Raw genomic sequence first — 20822 nt, forward strand, 5'->3', positions numbered from 1 at the left:
ATATATATATATATATATATATATATATATATATATATATATATATATAATTAATAATAATTAATTTAAAATTAATTTTAAATAATAAATTAATAATAATTATTATATTAAAAATACAGTTAAGGAAATAATAAATAAACAAATACTGAAATAAATACTGAAATAAATAAGTATAAAGATAAAGGTGAAAATATTTAGAACTACGAAATAATTATATATAGCCAATAGAATATAAAATAAAAGATAAAAGTACAAAAAAATCAAATACAAAGCAATTCCATATTTATAAACGTCGTGTCTGCTGGCAGATAAAAAACAACGCAACACAGGCGTCTGCTGTGTAATCACATCATTATTTTAACTGACTTTTGAACTGAGCTCAATGTAGATTACCAGTAGAGGGCATAGTTACTCCAAAACATCAGTAGCTAGTCCATACATCACAAAATAGTTTGACAGCAGCGTTCCCATGACAGTGTGTAATATGAATATAACACACACAGAGCGTCATCTAGCGGTGATTGTGCGTGAATGAATAACGCGCCCTTATCTTTCGTTGAGTGAATTAACGATTTTGGGTCATATTTATTAGGTGACATAAGCGGAATTTAAAGAAGACATATTAGTGACCGCAGTAAATGGATGCAACTTAGGCCGATTGGCTGTTCTTTTTATATGAAGAACAGACGTCCGGTGTCTGAAGTCTGCTGTACGGTGCTATGTGGACATATTACAGAAATGGAGTTGTACCGAAAAAAAATAATCAGAAATCGGTAAGAGATTGAAGCCTATTTCAACTCAATATATTTTATACTTTTACAGACAGTATATTTATAAGAAGTCTTCTCTTAAATGTGTTGTAAATGTGCAATATTGTAAAACGGATGAGTAATTTGTTTGTTTGATAGCTAAACTTTTGATTGCAAAGCATTAAAAGTGCATAATCTCGTTACTTATTCAAATAAATAGACACAGACACAGTCAACTCTCATATGCCTCACACTGTCATATTGAACAGGAAAATGAAGTGGTCAACCTTCCTCCCATTTCCAACGGAAAGTCAGCAATATTGGTAAGCTTTTTCAATGGATAATGTTTTTTTTTTTGTGTGTACTTATTTTATTTATTAATGAACAAATCCCCTGCAGTTGTGACAGTTTTCTTCTTCCGCAGTGGAAGGCTTCGTAACACAATCTGTTAATTTAGGGTTGCTAATTCCGCTTCTTGTGTTACTTGGGGGGGAAGCCAAACATTTGAGCTGTTTGTGTTGCACACTTTGTTGCTCCCTCATTTAAGATGCATGACTTGTTCAGGATCCCCACACCAAAGGCCAAACCACAGCCCGGAGACTACAGGAGCTGTTCTTCTCCGAGGATCTGAGGGATCATCACGTGTCCCGACACAGAACCGTCAGGAAGAAGGTGTGTGTGTGTGTGTGGAATTCCAGTTCCAATACATCCTATATGTGTATGTTGTAAGATTTATGTGCTAAAGATTCTCTTTAATATGGAATAGAAAAACAGTATAGGCCACCAGCCTGTTCCATTATCCAGAGTGAGTGTGGAAACAGAGCTGGAAATCACAGCACACCTTAAAGTAAGTTTGAAAAATTCATGATTTTTCATCTCCAACAAATAATTATTAAGTTTTGGGTCATTTCTTTGCCTAGTACCATTTGCATCAGCGCCACTCAAAGAGAAACACTCAGGATTCATCTCTTGAGGAGAAAGGAGCTGTAGTTTTTCAGAAAACAAAAACAGTTTTCTTCAAGGTTAGTATGATGTGTTGATGTTTTAAGCATTTATTATTCTAATCACAGAGATTTATGTAGGCATGACATTATATTTGACTCTTTTCATGTCCTCCTGCAGAGTCTTGTGCCACTTGAAGAGAACGAGAAGGAAGAAAAAGAGGATGAGGAGGACGAAGAAAGGAAAGAGGGAGGAGTAATTGTTCAAAACGCATCTTCGTGTACGGACGAGGCCCCGGACGGCCAGGGATCGCTGTCTGAGGGACCGTTTAGAGCCGTCGATGTTCATGACAAACAACGATTTGATGAAAGAGATCCAAAAGTGCAACATCATTCTTCTCCGAACACTTTAAACGACGACAGTGTTTCATCCTTTCATATTAAAGAGAGGAGATTCATGATCTATCTGTGTGGTGGATACAAAGGTATAAAATTAATTTAGTTTTTTTTTTAAGTCTTATGCTAAAAACAGTATTTTTATTTTATTATTATTATTCTTCTTATTATTAATGTTGATAATTTGATTAATAGAAAGTTAAACAGAACAGCATTTATTTAAAATATAAATCTATTTTAATTGCATTACGAATGTCTTTACTGTAACTATTAACCAATTTAATGCATTCTTGTTGAATAAATATATATTTCAAATTAAATCTGCACATAAACTACGTTGTGTGTGTAGATACCGTCCCAGAGCGCAGCGCACTGATGGAGAGTGTGTATCCTCGGCTGTATCTACACTGTAAGCAGAGAGGATATGATTTCAGGATGATAGACTTGCGTGCAGGACTCGGAGATCCGGTTTCGGACCATCATGATTTGGCAGAGATGCACATGGAGACACTTAGGCGTTGTCAAGAGACCGAGGGGCCAAACTTTTTTGTAAGATGAGTTGTTTATTTACATTCCAAGAGTCTCATGGGGGGAAAAAATAGTATTTGTTATCAGTATATAAAGTCCCCCTGTCCGTTAAAACTCATCTTTGATCACCAAAATGACATATTTAAAAGTTTTTTCCTTCATGCCTTAAAATAGTTTGAATATAACTCTACACCCTTGCCTCATTTAGTATTCATGATCTATGAATATGCATATAATCCCCGTCTCCACTCACTCACACCAGCTCAGAGATCCAATTGTTGACGATCACATGTTGAACTACAGGGTAGTTTGTGACGTCAGAAACACCAGCGATTTCAAAGAGCGTTTTTGGTTCACTGTAGTTTTAAGGAGAAAATACTCAGCAATGGTGTTGACCAATGAATTTGCTCATGGTTCGTCTTAAAGAATATTAAAAAGGCCACATAGACATACACTCACCTAAAGGATTATTAGGAACACCATACTAATACTGTGTTTGACTCCTTTTGGCCTTCAGAACCGCCTTAAAGGTATAGCGGAGGATCTTTCCAAATTTTAGAGAAGACCCGCCCTCTCCAATTTAAAAAAAAAAATGCACATGGACAAACACACTCTTGCTCCCGAGAGGGAACGTCTATTACGCCTTACACAATTATGTTGCAAATTATAAACTAACTCAAAAACATTCATAAAAAAGACAACATGTCAAATGCCCTTCCGTGTTTTATTTACTTATTATACTGATCGATTGAGTGACGGAGGACTCAAGACATGATATGTGCAACCCTGTATCACACGAAATACGTTCTGAGGAAACTATTTTGCAAATCGCAATTACGTTACATGGCAACATATAAGCAGTGCTATTACGTTGGTCCTTAACCTAATATGTCTCATTGTTAATAATACGTTATTTTTATTCTAATTATTCTAATGGAGAAATAGCTTGTTGCATTTGTGTAATAATAAACACACAAGGTTTTAGAATATGAACACATGAACACACAAGGTTTTAGAATATTTCAGCGTGATACCATTTATCATTTGGTCAAAAGGCTACTTTAGACAAATTGAGATGTTTACCGTGTCTATGCGGTGCATGACTTGTGCCAGGGCTAGCATTGCTAAGTAGCTTGCATTAACTTTTACTAGTGATTTTAAATTGATTTCTCCAAATAGCATGACAAACTTTACCTGTCTAGTAGAATCTTCGCGACTGCGGCGTCAGTGAGAAGCCCAACCTGTGCTTTTAGCGCACGCCAGCATGTGATATTAACCCAAAATCACTCTGGTCTTGTTTCTATATTCTGCGGCCTTTCTCTTCTTATCATACACTTCGTATAGATTTTTTCTCTTTCGACCCTCAGCCATTTTCAACTCCGACATAATACACCTGAAAGTGAAAACTACATAGGGATGAGCACGTACGACGGCCTTACGTAAACATATCACCAGAATGATTGACACTTAGGTGGACCAATTAGTATAGACTACCCACCCGGAAAAAGAAAATCCTCCGCTTTACCTTTAATTCTACGTGGCATTGATTCAACAAGGTGCCGAAAGCATTCTTTAGAAATGTTGGCCGATATTGATAGGATAGCCTCTCGCAGTTGATGGAGATTTGATTTGTGGGATGCACGAAGCTCCCGTTCCACCACATCCCAAAGATGCTCTATTGGGTTGAGATCTGGTGTCTGTGGGGCCATTTTAGTACAGTCAACTCATTGTCATGTTCAAGAAACCAATTTGAAATGATTTGAGCTTTGTGACATGGTGCATTATCCTGCTGGAAGTAGCCATCAGAGGATGGGGACATGGTGGCCATAAAGGGATGGACATGGTCAGAAACAATGCTCAGGTAGGCCGTGGCATTTAAACGATGCCCAATTGGCACTAAGGGGCCTAAAGTGTGCCAAGAAAACATCCCCCACACCATTACACCACCACCACCAGCCTGCACAGTGGTAACAAGGCATGATGGATCCATTTCATTCTGTTTACGCCAAATTCTGACTCTACCATCTGAAATCGAGACTCATCAGACCAGGCAACATTTTTCCAGTCTTCAACTGTCTAATTTTGGTGAGCTCTTGCAAATTGTAGCCTCTAATTCCTAATTATAGTGGAGATGAGTGGTACCCGGTGGGGTCTTCTGCTGTTGTAGCCCATCCGCCTCAAGGTTGTGTGTGTTGTGGCGTCACAAATGCTTTGCTTCATACCTCGGTTGTAACGAGTGGTTATTTCAGTCAAAGTTGCTCTTCTATCAGCTTGAATCAGTCGGCCCATTCTCCTCTGACCTCTAGCATCATCAAGGCATTTTCGCCCATTTTCATTTTCGTTTTTTTTCCTTTTCACACCATTCTTTGTAAACCCTAGAAATGGTTGTGCATGAAAATCCCAGTAACTGAACAGATTGTGAAATACTCAGACCGGCCCATCTGGCACCAACAACCATGCCACGCTCAAAATTGCTTAAATCACCTTTCTTTCCCATTCTGACATTCAGTTTGGAGTTCAGGAGATCACATGGAGTTCACACCCCTAAATGCATTGAAGCAACTGCTATGTGATTGGTTGATTAGATAATTGTATTAATGAGAAATTGAACAGGTGTTCCTAATAATCCTTTAGGTGAGTGTATAAACAACGCTAAAAGCTTGATTTTCACCACAGGAGGACTTTTAAGTATTTTTTGCTTGTCTTGTAGGTGTTCACTGGACAGAAGCATGAGATACGGTCACTGCCGAATACCATTCCCCAAGCAGATTTTGAAGCGATTTTAAAACTGGTAGAGAGAAGCAAGAAGAAGCTGTCCAGGAGACAGTCAGACATGGCTGTTGACTCACAATCCAGTATTGGCACTGGTGACAGCAGGAGTTTTGTACTTGATAAGGAACTCATTTTGTCGGAGGAGAGGGAAGCTTTCCAAAGCTCTGCTGTCATGAGTGAGAACTCCATCTCCAGCTGTTCCATGTCGGATGGAGACGAGACACAGCTGGCCCGGACCTGGATGGACTACGACCAGGATTCGAGTCTCTTGCAGACATGGTATAAGCTGGATAAAAACACAATTCCTGCTGTGTACCGCTTGCTTCCTGTCAGGTTAGTGTGTTATTCAGTGACGTGATCCTGCATATAAACTATTGTATAATAGATTACTTGTAAAAATAAACATGTTTAAACATATATTTTCAGTTTCTTTCATTGAACATGAACAGCTTAAATCCCTGAGGATTATATGCTAATATCTACAAATCAGGAATTACTTGCCAAACAAGCTGAAAACAATGGAGTAATTCCTACCATCGTTATTGAGATACAACTCTCTTTGTTTGGTTCCCATGGCAGAAAATAGTGATGATAATAGACACAATACAACTTGTATTGATGCAGTTGTCATGTTTAGGGAGGACATATTATCGAGGACTTGGAGCTAGAGGGGCGTAAGTGGCTTTACAGGAAAGACAAAACAAAATTTTGAGCACACTTCAATCACCTGTATTATTAATCTTAAACCACAAACAATGCAACCACAGACATACTTACATGAATGAGTATTTAAGTAAACAAAAAAATGTATGGCATATTAACACAATGAACATGTTCTAAAACATTTTCAAATAAAAAAATTCAAATATGTCAGATACACCTTTTGTTGCTTTATTCAATTCAGTTTGATCTCAGAACTCATATTCGCCCAAAATGTCACTTACGCCCCTCTGGTTCCAAGCCCTCGTTATGCCCTTTTGCAAAGACTTATTTTGTTTTTGGGGTCTACTTGAATAGGTCTTTATATTTAAAGGAGTAGTTCACTTTTAATAAAACTTTTGCTGATAATTTACTCACCCCCATGTCATCCAAGATGTCCACGTCTTTCTTTCTTCAGTTGAAAAGAAATTAAGGTTTTTGATGAAAACATTCCAGGATTTTCTCCATATAATGGACTTCAATGGGAACCAAACGGTTCAAGGTCCAAATGAGAGTTTCAGTGTAGCTTCGAAGGGCTTTAAACGACACCAGATGATGAATAAGGGTCTTGTCTCGGACCCTTTGAGTCATGACTCGAAAAAAGATTTGTTCATTTTGATGAATAAGTTTGAACAGGAGAGTCATGAACACTCATCACAGAACAGAGCAAGGCGACCATTTGTGCTTTTAAAACTTAAACTTTTTTATTTAATTTTGAAATGACCGATCATTTTGCTAGATAAGACCCTTTATCATCGCCTGTCTCTATGAAGCCCCTCCTTCTGAAAAGCACAATGTGCTCTGATTGGCCGGCTGGATCAGTGTGTTGTGATTGGTCAACCATTTCAAATATCACACCCCTTACCATAACCATGCATTTCAACACACTACTAATGCAACCAGGCTCCGTTCCTTTATTTAGCGTACGCATACTTCCATCGAGAAACCGTTCCTGAAATCCTCTCTGATTTCTAATTCTAGTTCTATTTTTTGTTTTTAATCAAGCTTTTTCCCTTTATTTTGTAATAGCACACATCACCCTGACTTCCTCAGCCGGGATGGGCATCGCAGGAAGCTGGGAAGGAAAGCATGGCGCTCTTCCTGTGTGAAACTGTGGAACGTGCTGTGGCGGTCTGGACCCGAGGCCATCGGAGAAGAAGCCGTCTGTCGTCTGCTTCGAACAGGTGTTTTTCCAGACATAATGAAGTTGCATAGAAGTTTAGTTGTCAATCACAGATGCAGATGAAGCCTGCACTCGTCTTCCTTGAATCAGTCTTGAGAATTGATGTAATTGAAAGCAAATGTTGCGTGTGTTTCAGTGTTGGACTGGGAAGTGGAACAGGGTCTTGGAGGGAAACAGCCACCAGAGGAGTACAGTCACTGTTACAAGAGGATCATCACTGACCTTCTGTACAACCTGAAAAATGAATACGCATCACAGTTTATAGACTTACACAAAGGAAGACCTGAAATCAACCAAACCTTACATCAAGCTCAGCAGCGCTTTATACGCAACATCCACCTCAAGGTGTGTCTCTAGTCTAGCTATCACACTCACACTATTGGTCAAATGTGTGTTTGATTGTTGTTGTTGTTTTTTTATTAACACTTTTCCTCAGCTAGTATGCAGTATATTGATTAAATCTATCTATCTATCTATCTGTTTGTCTGTCTGTCTGTCTATCTATCTGTCTGTCTATCTATCTATTTGTCTGTCTGTCTGTTTGTCTGTCTGTCTATCTATCTATCTATCTATCTATCTATCTATCTGTTTGTCTGTCTGTCTGTCTGTCTGTCTATCTATCTATCTGTCTATCTGTCTGTCTGTCTGTCTATTTGTCTGTCTGTCTGTCTGTCTATTTGTCTGTCTGTCTGTCTGTCTGTCTGTCTGTCTGTCTGTCTGTCTGTCTGTCTGTCTGTCTATCTATCTATCTATCTATCTATCTATCTATCTATCTATCTATCTATCTATCTGTTTGTCTGTCTGTCTGTCTGTCTATCTATCTATCTGTCTGTCTGTCTATCTATCTGTCTGTCTATCTATCTATTTGTCTGTCTGTCTATCTATCTATCTATCTATCTATCTGTCTGTCTGTCTGTCTGTCTGTCTGTCTGTCTGTCTGTCTGTCTGTCTGTCTGTCTGTCTGTCTGGTTATCTATCATCTATCTATCTGTTTGTCTGTCTATCTATCTATCTATCTATCTGTTTGTCTGTCTGTCTATCTATCTATCCGTCCGTCCGTCCGTCCGTCCGTCCGTCCGTCCGTCCGTCCGTCCGTCCGTCTGTCTGTCTGTCTATCTATCTATCTATCTATCTATCTATCTATCTATCTATCTATCTATCTATCTATCTATCTATCTGTCTGTCTCTATATAGCTGTACATCTATCTGTCTGTCTATATGTCTGTCTATCTATCTATCTATCTATCTATCTATCTATCTATCTATCTATCTATCTATATCTATCTATATCTATCTATATCTATCTATCTATCTATCTATCTATCTATCTATCTATCTATCTATCTATCTATCTATCTATCTATCTATCTGTTGTCTGTCTATCTGTCTGTCTTTCTGTCTGTCTGTCTCTCTGTCTATCTGTCTGTCTATCTATCTATCTGTCTGTCTATCTTTATGTCTGTCTCTGTCTGTCTGTCTGTCTATCTGTCTATCTATCTGTCTGACTGTCTGTAAATGTGTTGTAGTGCCGCATAATTACTCTGCCTTATACAGTATGTAAATCTGAATGTATAAAACATTGTACAAATGTAAGCATCTTGTTTTTGTATTATTTTCAAGCTGCGACACACTAATATCCACGAGACAAGCGTCAGCTGGGGAAGGAAAGGTGTGAGTGCCAAACACAACAGATCTCATCAGTTCTATGTGGAACGGCTCTGCTCACACTTCCAGCGCACGCTCACTGCATCCCTCAACAGGCAAGACGTCCCTCTGTTCCTGTCATCTCACTTTACTTTATCACTGTCTGTCAAGCTGTTCTCAAAGTGTTGCTTCAGACTTATGCAGGTCAGTCAGGCTAAAGGCTCCTTCGACATGCAGAGGAAAGATGTTTCCAGACTCCGAGTTGAAGAAGAGATTCGGCGTCATGTCAGATTTGGGAAAACACTGTAAGTCACAGATTCTAACATGATTCAATTTAGTTTGAATTTCAACATGAATATTCTTTCTTTCTCCTTGTTAGAGCACAGGGTTATGTGTTCAGGCAGGACTTTCTGATGGAAGTGAAGCATGTGCTTCAAGCATCATCGTCCTCCCAGAATGCTGTGCTGTTACTGGGGGAATGGGGGTCTGGAAAGAGCACGACACTCGCCAAACTGGCACAGCTCATACCCACTTGGATACCTGGGTAGGCAAACAAAGGGACTCTGATTTTAAAGCCTTTAAAATAGTTTTAAAAAATACACTAAAAATTTAAAGTGTTTGAAAAATGTATTGTATGCTGCATTTATTTAATCAAAAATATTAAAATCAATCAAAATATTATTACAATTCAAAATAAATGTTTTCTTTGTCAGTATATTTTAAAATGTAATATAATTTTTTGATGACAAAGCTGGATTTTCAGCATCATTACTCCAGTCTTCAGTGTCACATGATCCTTCAGAAATCATTCTAATATGATGATTTGATGCTCAGTAACCATATCTTATTATGATGATTTAGTTAAAGGGTTAGTTCACCCAAAAAGGTAAATTCTGTCATTATAATCACACTCATATCGTATCAAACCCCGTAAGACTTTCGTTCATCATTCATCAAGATATTTGAATAAAATCGAAGAGATTTCTGTTCCTCCATTGACAGCTACGCAACTACCACTTTGACGCTTCAGAAAGTTCATAAAGAGATTGTAAAACGAGCGGTTTAGAGACTCGATCGCTTTATAAAATGAACAGATTAAATTTAGGCTTTTATTCACAAATAAACATTGATCAGTGATAGGGTTGGGTATCGTTTGAATTTGAACGATTCTGATTCCGATTCCGATTCCTTGTTTCGATTCCGGTTCCTAACGATTCTCGATTCCGATTCTTTTAAGAGGCAGGGTCAAAAAAGTTTAGCTAACCTTGCTAACCAACGGCCTTTCTGAAGGAAATACTCCTTCTGTAAAAATACTCCTTTTGTCACAAATTTTGCATTTTGCCGAGATTTCGTTATTTTTAGAAAAGTGAAGCCACACTTTGGACCGCCGACGTAAGGTACTCATGTTCGACTCGCGTGGTTATGCCAACACTTCCGGTAGACGCTTCTTCGTTGGTGTTGTTCAGCGGTTTCTTCTTCCGCTCGGCGGACTGTGAATATCGAAACTAGGAATCGAAATTTTAACTTTTGAACGATTCCGGGAAAAACTAAAAGTTAGTCCCGGTTCCACTCGATTCTCGATACCCAACCCTAATCAGTGAACATATAAACAGAAGCTCAACCGAACCTGCTTGATGTGCAAGAAGAAACCTCAATGAATCTCAATCGTGCTGCGTAACAAGATTAAAAACCCCATTGGTTCTTGCTGAAGCTCAAATGTGATGCGCAACACGGGACCGAACCTCATTGGTTCTCGCACATCAAGCGAACATGTTTGAGCTTCCATTGATTAATGTTTAAATGTGAATAAAAACTTCTGTTCATCATATAAAGCGATCGAGTCTCTCCAGTATTTTGGACTAAAAAGCTCAATTCATATGGATTCGTTTTAATATCTCCTTTATGAACTTTTTGAAGCGTCAAAGACAAGTGGTAGTTGCGTAGCCGTCAATGGAGGGACAGAAAGCTCTCAGATTTCATCAAAAAGATCTTCATTTGATTGTCTAATTGGTTTGGAACGACATGAGGGCGAGTAATTAATGACAGACTAAACATTTTTGGGTGAATTAACCCTTGAAAGGACAAAACTGCTTAATCTGGATTATTGTGTTAATTTTAGGGATGCGGCAGTGCTCACCTGCTTTGTAGGTCTGACATCCGAGAGCAGGAACGTGCGTCTGCTCCTCCAGACCCTGTGTCTGCAGTTAGCCAACATCTATAGCCTCAAAACAGAGATATCTGAGGTACAGAAAAGATAAATCAAATATTCATAAGGTCTTTTACACCGTAATGGATACATGATATTATGAGATTGCTTATCTATCTATCTTATCACTAGTCTATGTTTTTTTTCCTCCCAGTCACTGTCAGAGTTGTCCAGTCAGCTGTGCTCATTGTTGGGCCTGGTGACAGAAGCTCGGCCCTTGGCCCTGGTGCTGGATGGGCTGGATAATCTGAGTGAGGAGCATGAGACTGACCTTTCCTGGCTTAGTAATGTTCTAGTGCCGAACGTCTTCACTGTCCTGTCTGCCGGCACACAGTCTAAATGTGCTCAGATTCTACAGGTGAGCAGATGGGTCAGAGGACTTCCAAAGCATCCACCAAAGCGTTTTTCCACGCGCCTGGCGTATGTTTTCAATTGTTTTCAATGGGAGCGCCATGAGCGTACCGAGGCGCTGAGCGCTTTTTTCACGCTGAGTTTTTACTGGTCGTTGGGAGTTGAAAAATGTTCAACTTTGGATAAAACGCAGCGCTCATCACTGTCACCAGACTATTTATATAGAGACATGCCACTTCATCAATCCTTAATACAAATGTATAGGGAAAACCCATAACACCAAAGATGGCGGCTGTATGCAAATGCCCCTCCCCTCCCACTGGACAGCCAATCGTCTGCTTTTAACGGTCAAGCCGGGAAACATTTAAATACGTTACTGTTTGAAAAGGCGGCATATTAGATATGCAGTGTATGTGTCCGTTGTGTAAATATCAGACATCCCAAGTCTCCAAGAAGTTCCGGGTGTCTCCTGATGCCCGCAAATTAGTTCAAATCTCCCGGAATCTAGACCGAGCGAGCAAGAGCGCGCATTTCAAACTGTGCAGCGTGCGCGCGACAGAGAGCGAGAGAACCCTTGCGCATGCGCAGTAAAAGTATAACCTGTGGGAAAACACAGTTTTAAACCTTATTTTAGTGCAAAGTCATCAAACTTTTTCAGCGATTTTTATTATATTTTACTGCTGTTTCTATACATGCAGTTTTTATGTCTCGGTGCCCAGACAGCAAACTGACATTGAATCAACGTGGAAACGACGTCTCTCATGACATTGAAACAACGTTGATTTTGCTCATCGAATTAACGTTGAACCAACGTCAGACGCGGCATTCTTCAAAGCTAAATGACAATCGAAAATTGGTTTGCTTTCATAACGTTGAAACAACGCGTTGATTTCAAGTTGATTTTCCGTTAGTTTTGAAAGAATGACGCGTCTGACGTTGGTTCAACGTTAATTCGATGAGCAAAACAATGTCAGATCAACGTTGTTTCGATGTCATATTTCCACGTTGATTCAATGTCAGTTTTCTATCTGGGCGACCAGTGATCTGAGCCTCTTCCCATTCATTTAGATAGGAGCCTGGTCTTGTTAAGTCCGAAATAGCTGCCCGGAGGCGTTGCCAAGATGGCGGCCGAGTGGCATGACTTGCCTGAAAGGACTTTGCTGTCACTTTTTACCCAGCCGTCCAATTACAGTGGAGGAGGGGCGGGACTAATACCACACCGACCAACTGTCACAACATTCAAACTGCTGTGGATATTCTGTATCATAGCAACGAAAAGTCTCAACGGAAAAACGCTGCGCTGCCAAAACGCTCTCAAGCGCCCAAAGCATGGCGTCTTCAGCAGAGCGTCTAGCATTTTCAGCTGGCTAAAAATGCTTTGGTGGACACACAGCCTTACACTACCATTCAAAAGTTTGGGGTCGGTTAGGCCGTGTGTCCACCAAAGCGTTAACGAGGTGCTGAACGTTTTTTTCACACTGAAGAGGCGAGCGCAAAAGCTGAATCCCGGTGTTCTGTCGATTTTTGCTGCCTTGTCGAAAAAATGCTACCGTAGCGCGAATTGATCACAGAATGCCGATTAAAGTCGTATGAAATACAATTATAATACAATTCTAAGTTATGAGTAGCTACTGTATACTGTAGACGACTATTTTTACTTTTAAAACGGTGTGAAAAGTAAAAATTATCATAAAATATATTCATCTTTGACTTGTCAAAGTACACCTTTCCTCGTAGTAACTGAAAATTTCAGTTATTCTTTTTCAGCTGGCTGACCGTACAAATATTCATATGGTAGTAAGCATTTTTTAAAGGGAAATTATATATTATAACAGGAAAATGTACCTTTTGTAAAAAAAGAAAAAAAAAAATCTGAGTCTGCACATGCGCATAACCAGTAAGTAGCAAATCTCGATGGGTAGCATGAAGTGTCAGAACACCGGACATCGACGGTCGGACTTGTTCGGGAAAAAGAGGACGGTAATCCCTAAAGTTACTACTCTAGGGTGACCAACTGTCCTGTTTTCCCAGGACATGTCCTGTTTTCATAAAACAATATAACAGAGGAGGCATATCCTACTTTAAATCTATTGAAATTAATAAGTTATCTTTGAGTAAACTTCGAGTATCATTTGAGTTGGCCCATGTGTTTGCTGGGCCGATTGTCCTGGTTTTTGGTAATCAAAATATGGTCACCCTATACTACTCGGCTTTCTCCACAGAACAAGAGCCTGCTAGCTTAGCTTCCAAAAAAGATGGCTGTCACTATGTGTAATCCCAATCCTCCATAATGCATCTGTCTGCGTATTCAGTACCTTCGTCCATGTTTTCAAAAAGTTGAAATCATACGCACTGGCACTGATCTGTGATTGGTCTGTTAGCGCATTAGGTCGATCCCAAATGGGTGGGTTTGAAAGGGCGAGATCTAGTGCTTGTAGTCTTACCAGAAATCCCTCTTACACTTCCTCCAACAATGATGTACAATGACGACTTTTGCGTCATTGTAGGAGGAAGTGAAAAGGGTAAATGGCAGATTTCTCTCGTCTCAGGGCAAAATGAGAGAGTGTTGCACGACCATTCAATAGTAAAACTGGGTTTCTAACAATGGAAAGCTTAATGCAAATGGGTGAGTGTCAATTAAAGCAAGGGGAATCTACTCTAGACATTCACGGATCCTTACTGAATGTGATAATCAAAACGAATTTCTGTTCTCTTCGTCTCTTTCAGTCCCAGGTTAAGGTCGCTGTCCTGTCCCTTCCTGCTCTTCACCGTGATGAGATCGCATCAGGACTGGCTTCCAGACTAGCTTCGGATTTTCGGCAACTAACTGAAAGCCAGTGGAGCCTTTTATTCCAGTCCTGTCTATCCTGTCCATCCCCTCTCTACCTCAATCTAGCCTATGTTGGGACCAGGCAATGGAGTTCATTTACACCAAAAGAGAGTCTCAACATCCCTACGGATCCAAATCAAATTTTCGTCAGCATCCTTGTTAGTTTGGAGCGAGAGAATGGGCCGTGTTTGGTGCGACGTATGGCTTTGCTCGTATCACTGTCCTGTTCTGGCGTGACCGAGGAGGAACTTTTAGTGCTTTTGGGACGCGATGATAATGTCACACGCGAGACGGCTGTTTTGCATCATCAGACACTTGCCGTTTCCGAATACTCGCCGGTGCCTTATGCGTTAGTGGCCCGACTGCTGCACAACCTGAAGGATTACATCAGCGAAGTGGAAAGTGACGGCACATGGGTGTTGCGCTGGACTCATGCAGAGTTCGGTTACGCCGTCTTGCAGCGATACGCACCAACAGAAGACTCGATCAAAGCTGTCCATGCAGACTTTGCAGATTACTTTAACGGAAACGTCCCAAATAGCCAGGTTTTTCAGCCGCTAGCTTGGATCCGGAAGGAGAAGGGAAGGAGGTGCTATGAATTTAATTTGCGCAAACTCCACTGTTTGCCGTATCATTACATCCACTCGGGGCAAATAATTCCCTTACTCGAGCGATGTCTGTTTAACTACGAGTTCCTGATGCATAAACTGTGGGGTCTGTCCGTCTGTCACGTCCAGGAGGACCTTAAAGCTGCCGTCATACCGGATAAGTACGACGATATGATCACCAAACAAGTGTGTTTTGCAGGAATAGCTGTTTGATAGGATAAAACAGTCAATTGGTGCGTTCAAGTCATGTCGGAAAGATCGTGTTTGAACGCACATGAACAGCACCGGTAGGATGCTGGGGATTTTGAGCCCCAATGTTGATTGGGGGCGTGTCAGTGAGAAACATGACAGAATAGCACAGTTCTTAAAGATATTTAGCAATGAAATGGTCAGGCTTTTTTATTTAACGCAATAAGCTAATCGCATGCACAAAATAGGATAGCGTTGTAATATAACAACATAATATGTAATGGTAAAGTTTTAAGTGGCTTTGTAAATTAATTAATAACATAAAAAAGCAAAACACGCCTGATGCACATTCTTTGTTCTTTATTTTCTAGAAGAAGAGTTATTGTATTTTTGTGTAATTAATTAAGAGAAGGTACACCTCCATCTCACTCTGACGAAAAATGTCTTGAACGCACCTCATGGTGAAAACATTACTTCCCAACTTAAATTTAAACACACCATAAAACCTTGGCATAAAGTGAAACATTATATATATATATATATATATATATATATATATATATATATATACTGTATATATATATGTAGTCTGCCCTCTCTATCCACAAGTTTCCTACGCCCCATGAGGCCTTGCGTCAAAAGTGGGCGCGACTTCCGGTTGGAAGTAAACAAAGCACGATTTGACATGCTTGACACTCGTTCATTCAACAGTTGACAGTCATTCAAGTTATAGCGATCCAAACTAGCTAACGATGTGGGAACACAACCTCAACGAAATTATGAAATAACAGTACCTTTACCCTCCGCAGTAGTTGATTGGGAGTATTATAATAACATTATTAATAATCAATACTCATCAAGGCATGGTGACAAACAATTAAAATAAAAAATACACACTTAGTCATTGTGCTTTGGAGTTTATTCAAAATTATAAATGAATGTGCTGCTTGAATACATTAACTGGCACATTTGGTATTCTGTCAACACAGGCTTTGATCCTGAGTTTAGGTGTAACATCAGTAGCGAACAGCCAAACACATGCTGATAAAAGTTTATAGAATATTAAGAATTTAAACAAATGTACACAGGAAGATTCGTCGTCTTTTGGGAGGTGATGGAAACTACAGTCGTTGGCAGGATCACTCTGATTTCGTTTTCAGCTTATGTTCAAAACAATCACGTTTAAGCCACTGAATTAGTTTAGTCCGGTTATACATACAACCGCGAACAGCACATGTTGTCCATGAGCTCCGTAATGACATCTCTCATAAAGATTTGCGTCTTTAAATAGTAAAATAATTCTCCGAAAAACAGCTAGCCTCTTCGCTAACTAACACACAAAATACCATTGGAATTCTACTTCCACCGTCTCACCGGAAGTTTCACCCACTTTATTTTTTACAGGAGCGCCCCTCGGAAACTTGTGGATATTGAATATAGAAATCTTTTGCTCAGAAGTATTAAAAATAAATATTTATAAATAGTTAATTATATTTTAAAAAGAGTTTTTGGATATTATGGGGATTAACAAGTGTCTATTGTATATTCTGAAGTTTAAAAAAAAAAATGTGTGTGTGTTACAGAGAGCTTCTGGACGTGAAGTTGTTGGAGCAGGTTTTGTGTCTTTCTTATTCTGTGCTCTTGAATGATCCTTGCCAGCTGGCATCTCAACTCTTGGGCCGTTTGGAGCGGATCATATCCCAAGATAAACCTGTTACTTCAGGTACACACACAAACATACATCTTATATATATATATATATATATATATATATATATATATATACAGTATATATATATATATATATATATATATACACTTTACACTATACACAAGAAAACCGAAAACATCTGTATGTTTAAGGTATGTTTTACGGCAGTTCTTTAGAACGAATGCGTCAATAGAGCCGCCATCTTGGAACAGGGGAGCCCCTCCGCTTTAATGCATCAGCGTCAATGTAGACAAAGGTCTAATGGAAGTAAAATCACCATAAATCATCATGAATGCGATTTGATCTCGTTTTTTTTTTTTTGGCTCGTTCCAACTGTCAGACTTAATTCGTATGAACATTATACACAGCACAAAAGTCCGCCACCATCACCCAATTCAAAGTAAAGGCAGAGATAGCAGCGTTACCTAACTACTTCCTATGACAAGACCCCTGTTCCAAGATGGCGGCGGTTTTGACGCATGCTTAGAACCCCAAGGTGACGTCTAGTGTATATGTCTATGGTTCCAGGTGACCCGAGACGATACTCTTTCCTGCATGATCTATTAGCGCAATGCAAGAGCTCTTCTCTGCCTGTTCTTGTGCCCTCGTACACCTGCCTGCTTCCTCCAGGGGGGCTCGTACACACACTCCTTTCAGGTACCCATATTCAATTTCTTCACAACTTCTGAAGGCCTCAGTTTCCCAACATCACCATTCAGGCAGGGTTTTTGATTTAATCTGTTCTGGCAAAATCTTGGAGTCGTGGGTTTCCTTGGGTATTTCCTAGGGGGTTTCGGAACGCTGGTTTGGGTTGTTTTTTTTTTGTTTTTTTTTGAGTAAATTAAGGTCTGTGGTTAACATTACTTGTAGAGACATAAATTATACACAGTTATTTATATATTTAGTTCACTGTATGTTTTTAAAATGCAAGTTAAAAAGTTGCCAAATACAGACTACAGTAGTTGTCCAATGAATTAGAGGTCAGTTGACAAGCACTCAAACATTCTGGTACTGTAAACAAAAACTGGGAAATAGTTTTGGCATAGAATAAACTAGCATAGACTAAAACTAAATAGAATAACGTAGATTAAAAAAATAGGTATCCTTGCCAACTTACTGACACAAGTTGAAGTTCTAAACTTACTGATACTAAAACTGAAATAAAAATAAATTAAAGCTAAATAGAAATGTAAAAAATAGCAAAATTACTAAAACATAAAATACTAAAAATGTAACAATTAAAGCCAATTCAAAATATTAATAAATACTATAATAGTGTAGACATGCTCTATGGTATCGTCTTTGTTAAGAGGGGTGAAACCCTCTACAAATCTCATCTCAGATAACTCCAGAGATTTTTGCATTAGCTAGAATAATTTTTATTTTCCTTAATTTACTTCTTGCGATTCTTAAATACATTGATTTCTAATATGATTTTTATTCTCTGCATGCAGAAAAAGGAAGTGAGTTTATGCGGTTTGACAAATGAATGATGTGTCACGTGGAATTAAGCTCACAGCTGTTGTGCCAAATTTGAGGTGTGACTGTGTGGAAACAACTGTTGCAGAATGTATTAGCCACACCTTGGTAGATCATGAATATAAGCGAGGACAAACCCAGAAGCTACAGTCTCTTTGCAAACCAAACTAGGCTTTATATCTCTAATAATAAAGTCTTCTGACATCAAAACCCCTGGACTTTAAAGCCATGACAACAAGTCTGTTGACGTAATTTGAACCACAGATGTCATTTTTAATTAAAGAAATCTAAGGCTGTCACTGTGAAAACCCATTGGAAACTCCAGAGGGGAACCACACCCATGGCGAATTACCCATGAACAGCTCTATAACCTGCTGTGGTTTATGACCAAAACATAAAATCTAAAATAAGATTCTTTATCACATAATGGCTGAGTGAACTGTCCTTAACACCCCGACCCATGTCGAACTAGGTCACATGAGTGTTGTGACAGCCCTGGCTCATGGTCGGCGTCACATGGTTTCCTGCTCCTCTGATGGACTGCTGAATCTATGGCGTCTAGATGAGCAAACGAGGCCCGTTCGGCACTTACCGAGGGCTCATGGACCTGCGGTCGACTGGGCCGCCGACTCGCTCACCCTCTGTCTGGACGACAGTGTGCTTGTGCTACAGATGGGCCACTGCCTGCAGGTGAGAGAGGTGGATTCTGGGAAGGTGCTGTACATGGAGAAGGAGTCTTTGGATGTTCCTGTAGTCACATCTGCCTGCGATGGGCGGTTGCTGGTGGTTTTTTATGATGGAAGTCACATGGTTAAGGTGAGACTTCGGACAGGCCGTTCTTTCTATATGCTGTGAAAAAAGTAACCTGTTAAAATTAATTAAATGTATTAATTAATTTTTTTTAATTTATTAATAAAAAAATTAATTAAAAAAAAACAGGGTCGTCAAAAATTCATTCAATAATTTGTTACATTTAATAATTTATATACCACTTTTCCTCAAACACAACAATATTTTAGATACAACAGAATGGCATATTTATGACTGTATATTTCCCAATATTTAACTGTATATTTTATTAAGAGATTTCAATCTTCTTAATCTACCAATATCAGCTTTTTAGGCAAAAACTAGACTTTCTTTAAAGGAACATGCCGACTTTTTTGGGACTTTAGCTGGGATTTAAGTCCATACATACCCTTCTCATCTCCGTGTGTGCTGTAACTCTGTCTGACGCACCCACTACTAGCCTAGCTTAGCACAAAGACTGGAGGTAAATGGCTACAGCTAGCATACTACTCCCAATAAGGGAAAAAATAACGGCAACATTTCCCTATTTACATGTTGTGATTTGTATAGTCACAGCTTGTACAAATAATAAGGTCACATGAGACACAGCCATCTTCTAATTCTAACCGTATACATAATGGGAAAATTAATTAAAAAGCGGAAAATTTAACAAATTATGTGAAGAAGCAAAATGATTTATATAAAATATAAACGTGATGACAAGCAAATGTCCTACTGTTTTTCACTGTAAATCACAGTTATTTATAAATTACAACAAAAAAAACTATTTTAACCGTATTTTACATATAATGTAATGTTGAACCATTTACAGTTTTTTACCGTATATGTCAAGTCAACTTTATAGCGCTTTATACAATACCAGGGATTACTGGGATAAAAAGAAAAATAGTTATCAATCATGCTAACAGATTTCGGCTCTAAAAAGACGATTTTTCAGCTAAAGTCAGTTCGGTGTTGATTCAGTTCAGATCAATAATGAAATGTGTTCAATTATGATATAAGCAGCAGTGTTGATTCGATTCAGTTCAATAACAGTGTCGATGTTGCAAAAAAAAAAAAACGTTGATTATAGGGCTGTCAAATGATTAATCGCGATTAATTATACACAGTGCACCCACATATATTGTGTAAACACAAACTTTTATTTTGGATGCGATTAATCGCTAGTTGATTATGAAACAAAGTTGAATCAGCTATAAAGCACTGGTCTTAGTTTCCTGTTTACACTTCTGGGCTTCGGGGTCTATACGAGCCCAACAATTAATTGAGTAATTGTACAAAAAATATACATTTTTAATCATACAAGTAATATATCATTTTTTTTTTGTTTACTTCTCATCTATTCTCTATTAATGTTGTGTTTTTGGAGATATAAAGTACTTTTGTATCCATATACCACACAATTCCTCAACTATTACCATTAGCACCATTAGCTTGCATATGAAATATTATTTTTTTATGATATGTTGCATTTATGCTCCAGTACTAGGCCTTCATTTCTGTGTAAAAAGTTTCATATTTATGCCATAATATATATATATATATATATATATATATATATATATGTTATTATTATTTTTTTTATTTTTTTTTCCCCCACATTTCCCATTCATTTCAATATGGGGTCATATTGACCCCGAAGACCAGAAGTGTAAACAATTTTTTTTTACATACCTTCAGAACAACCGAATCAAGGCCAGTTTTGTGTGTGTGTGTAGATAGATAA

At 38.7% G+C, this 20822-nt stretch overlaps 1 protein-coding gene and 1 long non-coding RNA gene across 2 annotated transcripts in view; one reads left to right on the forward strand and one right to left on the reverse strand.

Moving 5' to 3' along the window:
• Positions 1-154: 154 nt before the first annotated feature.
• LOC120470276 (NACHT domain- and WD repeat-containing protein 1) overlaps positions 155-20822 on the forward strand; it is a 34182-nt gene continuing 13514 nt past the window's right edge. The window contains exons 1-18 of the mRNA XM_039659792.2: positions 155-773; positions 1019-1072; positions 1314-1421; positions 1516-1596; positions 1670-1771; positions 1872-2175; positions 2436-2635; positions 5325-5719; positions 7115-7269; positions 7405-7613; positions 8889-9217; positions 9292-9456; positions 11032-11155; positions 11273-11476; positions 14197-15068; positions 16680-16819; positions 17336-17464; positions 18759-19102. Of these exons, the coding sequence (XP_039515726.2) occupies positions 720-773; positions 1019-1072; positions 1314-1421; positions 1516-1596; positions 1670-1771; positions 1872-2175; positions 2436-2635; positions 5325-5719; positions 7115-7269; positions 7405-7613; positions 8889-9217; positions 9292-9456; positions 11032-11155; positions 11273-11476; positions 14197-15068; positions 16680-16819; positions 17336-17464; positions 18759-19102 (3969 nt within the window). The 5' untranslated portion in view covers positions 155-719. The remainder of the gene's footprint in view (positions 774-1018; positions 1073-1313; positions 1422-1515; positions 1597-1669; positions 1772-1871; positions 2176-2435; positions 2636-5324; positions 5720-7114; positions 7270-7404; positions 7614-8888; positions 9218-9291; positions 9457-11031; positions 11156-11272; positions 11477-14196; positions 15069-16679; positions 16820-17335; positions 17465-18758; positions 19103-20822) is intronic.
• Positions 9356-20822, reverse strand: part of LOC148998501 (uncharacterized) — a 16508-nt gene continuing 5041 nt past the window's right edge. The window contains exons 3-5 of the long non-coding RNA XR_016168360.1: positions 18879-19135; positions 11050-11150; positions 9356-9452 (exon numbers count right to left, since the gene is read on the reverse strand). This is a non-coding gene — a long non-coding RNA (uncharacterized LOC148998501). The remainder of the gene's footprint in view (positions 9453-11049; positions 11151-18878; positions 19136-20822) is intronic.

Source organism: Pimephales promelas, chromosome 1 (assembly GCF_988280905.1).
Source record: "Pimephales promelas chromosome 1, fPimPro1.hap1.1, whole genome shotgun sequence".
In the NCBI taxonomy this organism is placed as follows: Eukaryota; Metazoa; Chordata; class Actinopteri; order Cypriniformes; family Leuciscidae; genus Pimephales; species Pimephales promelas.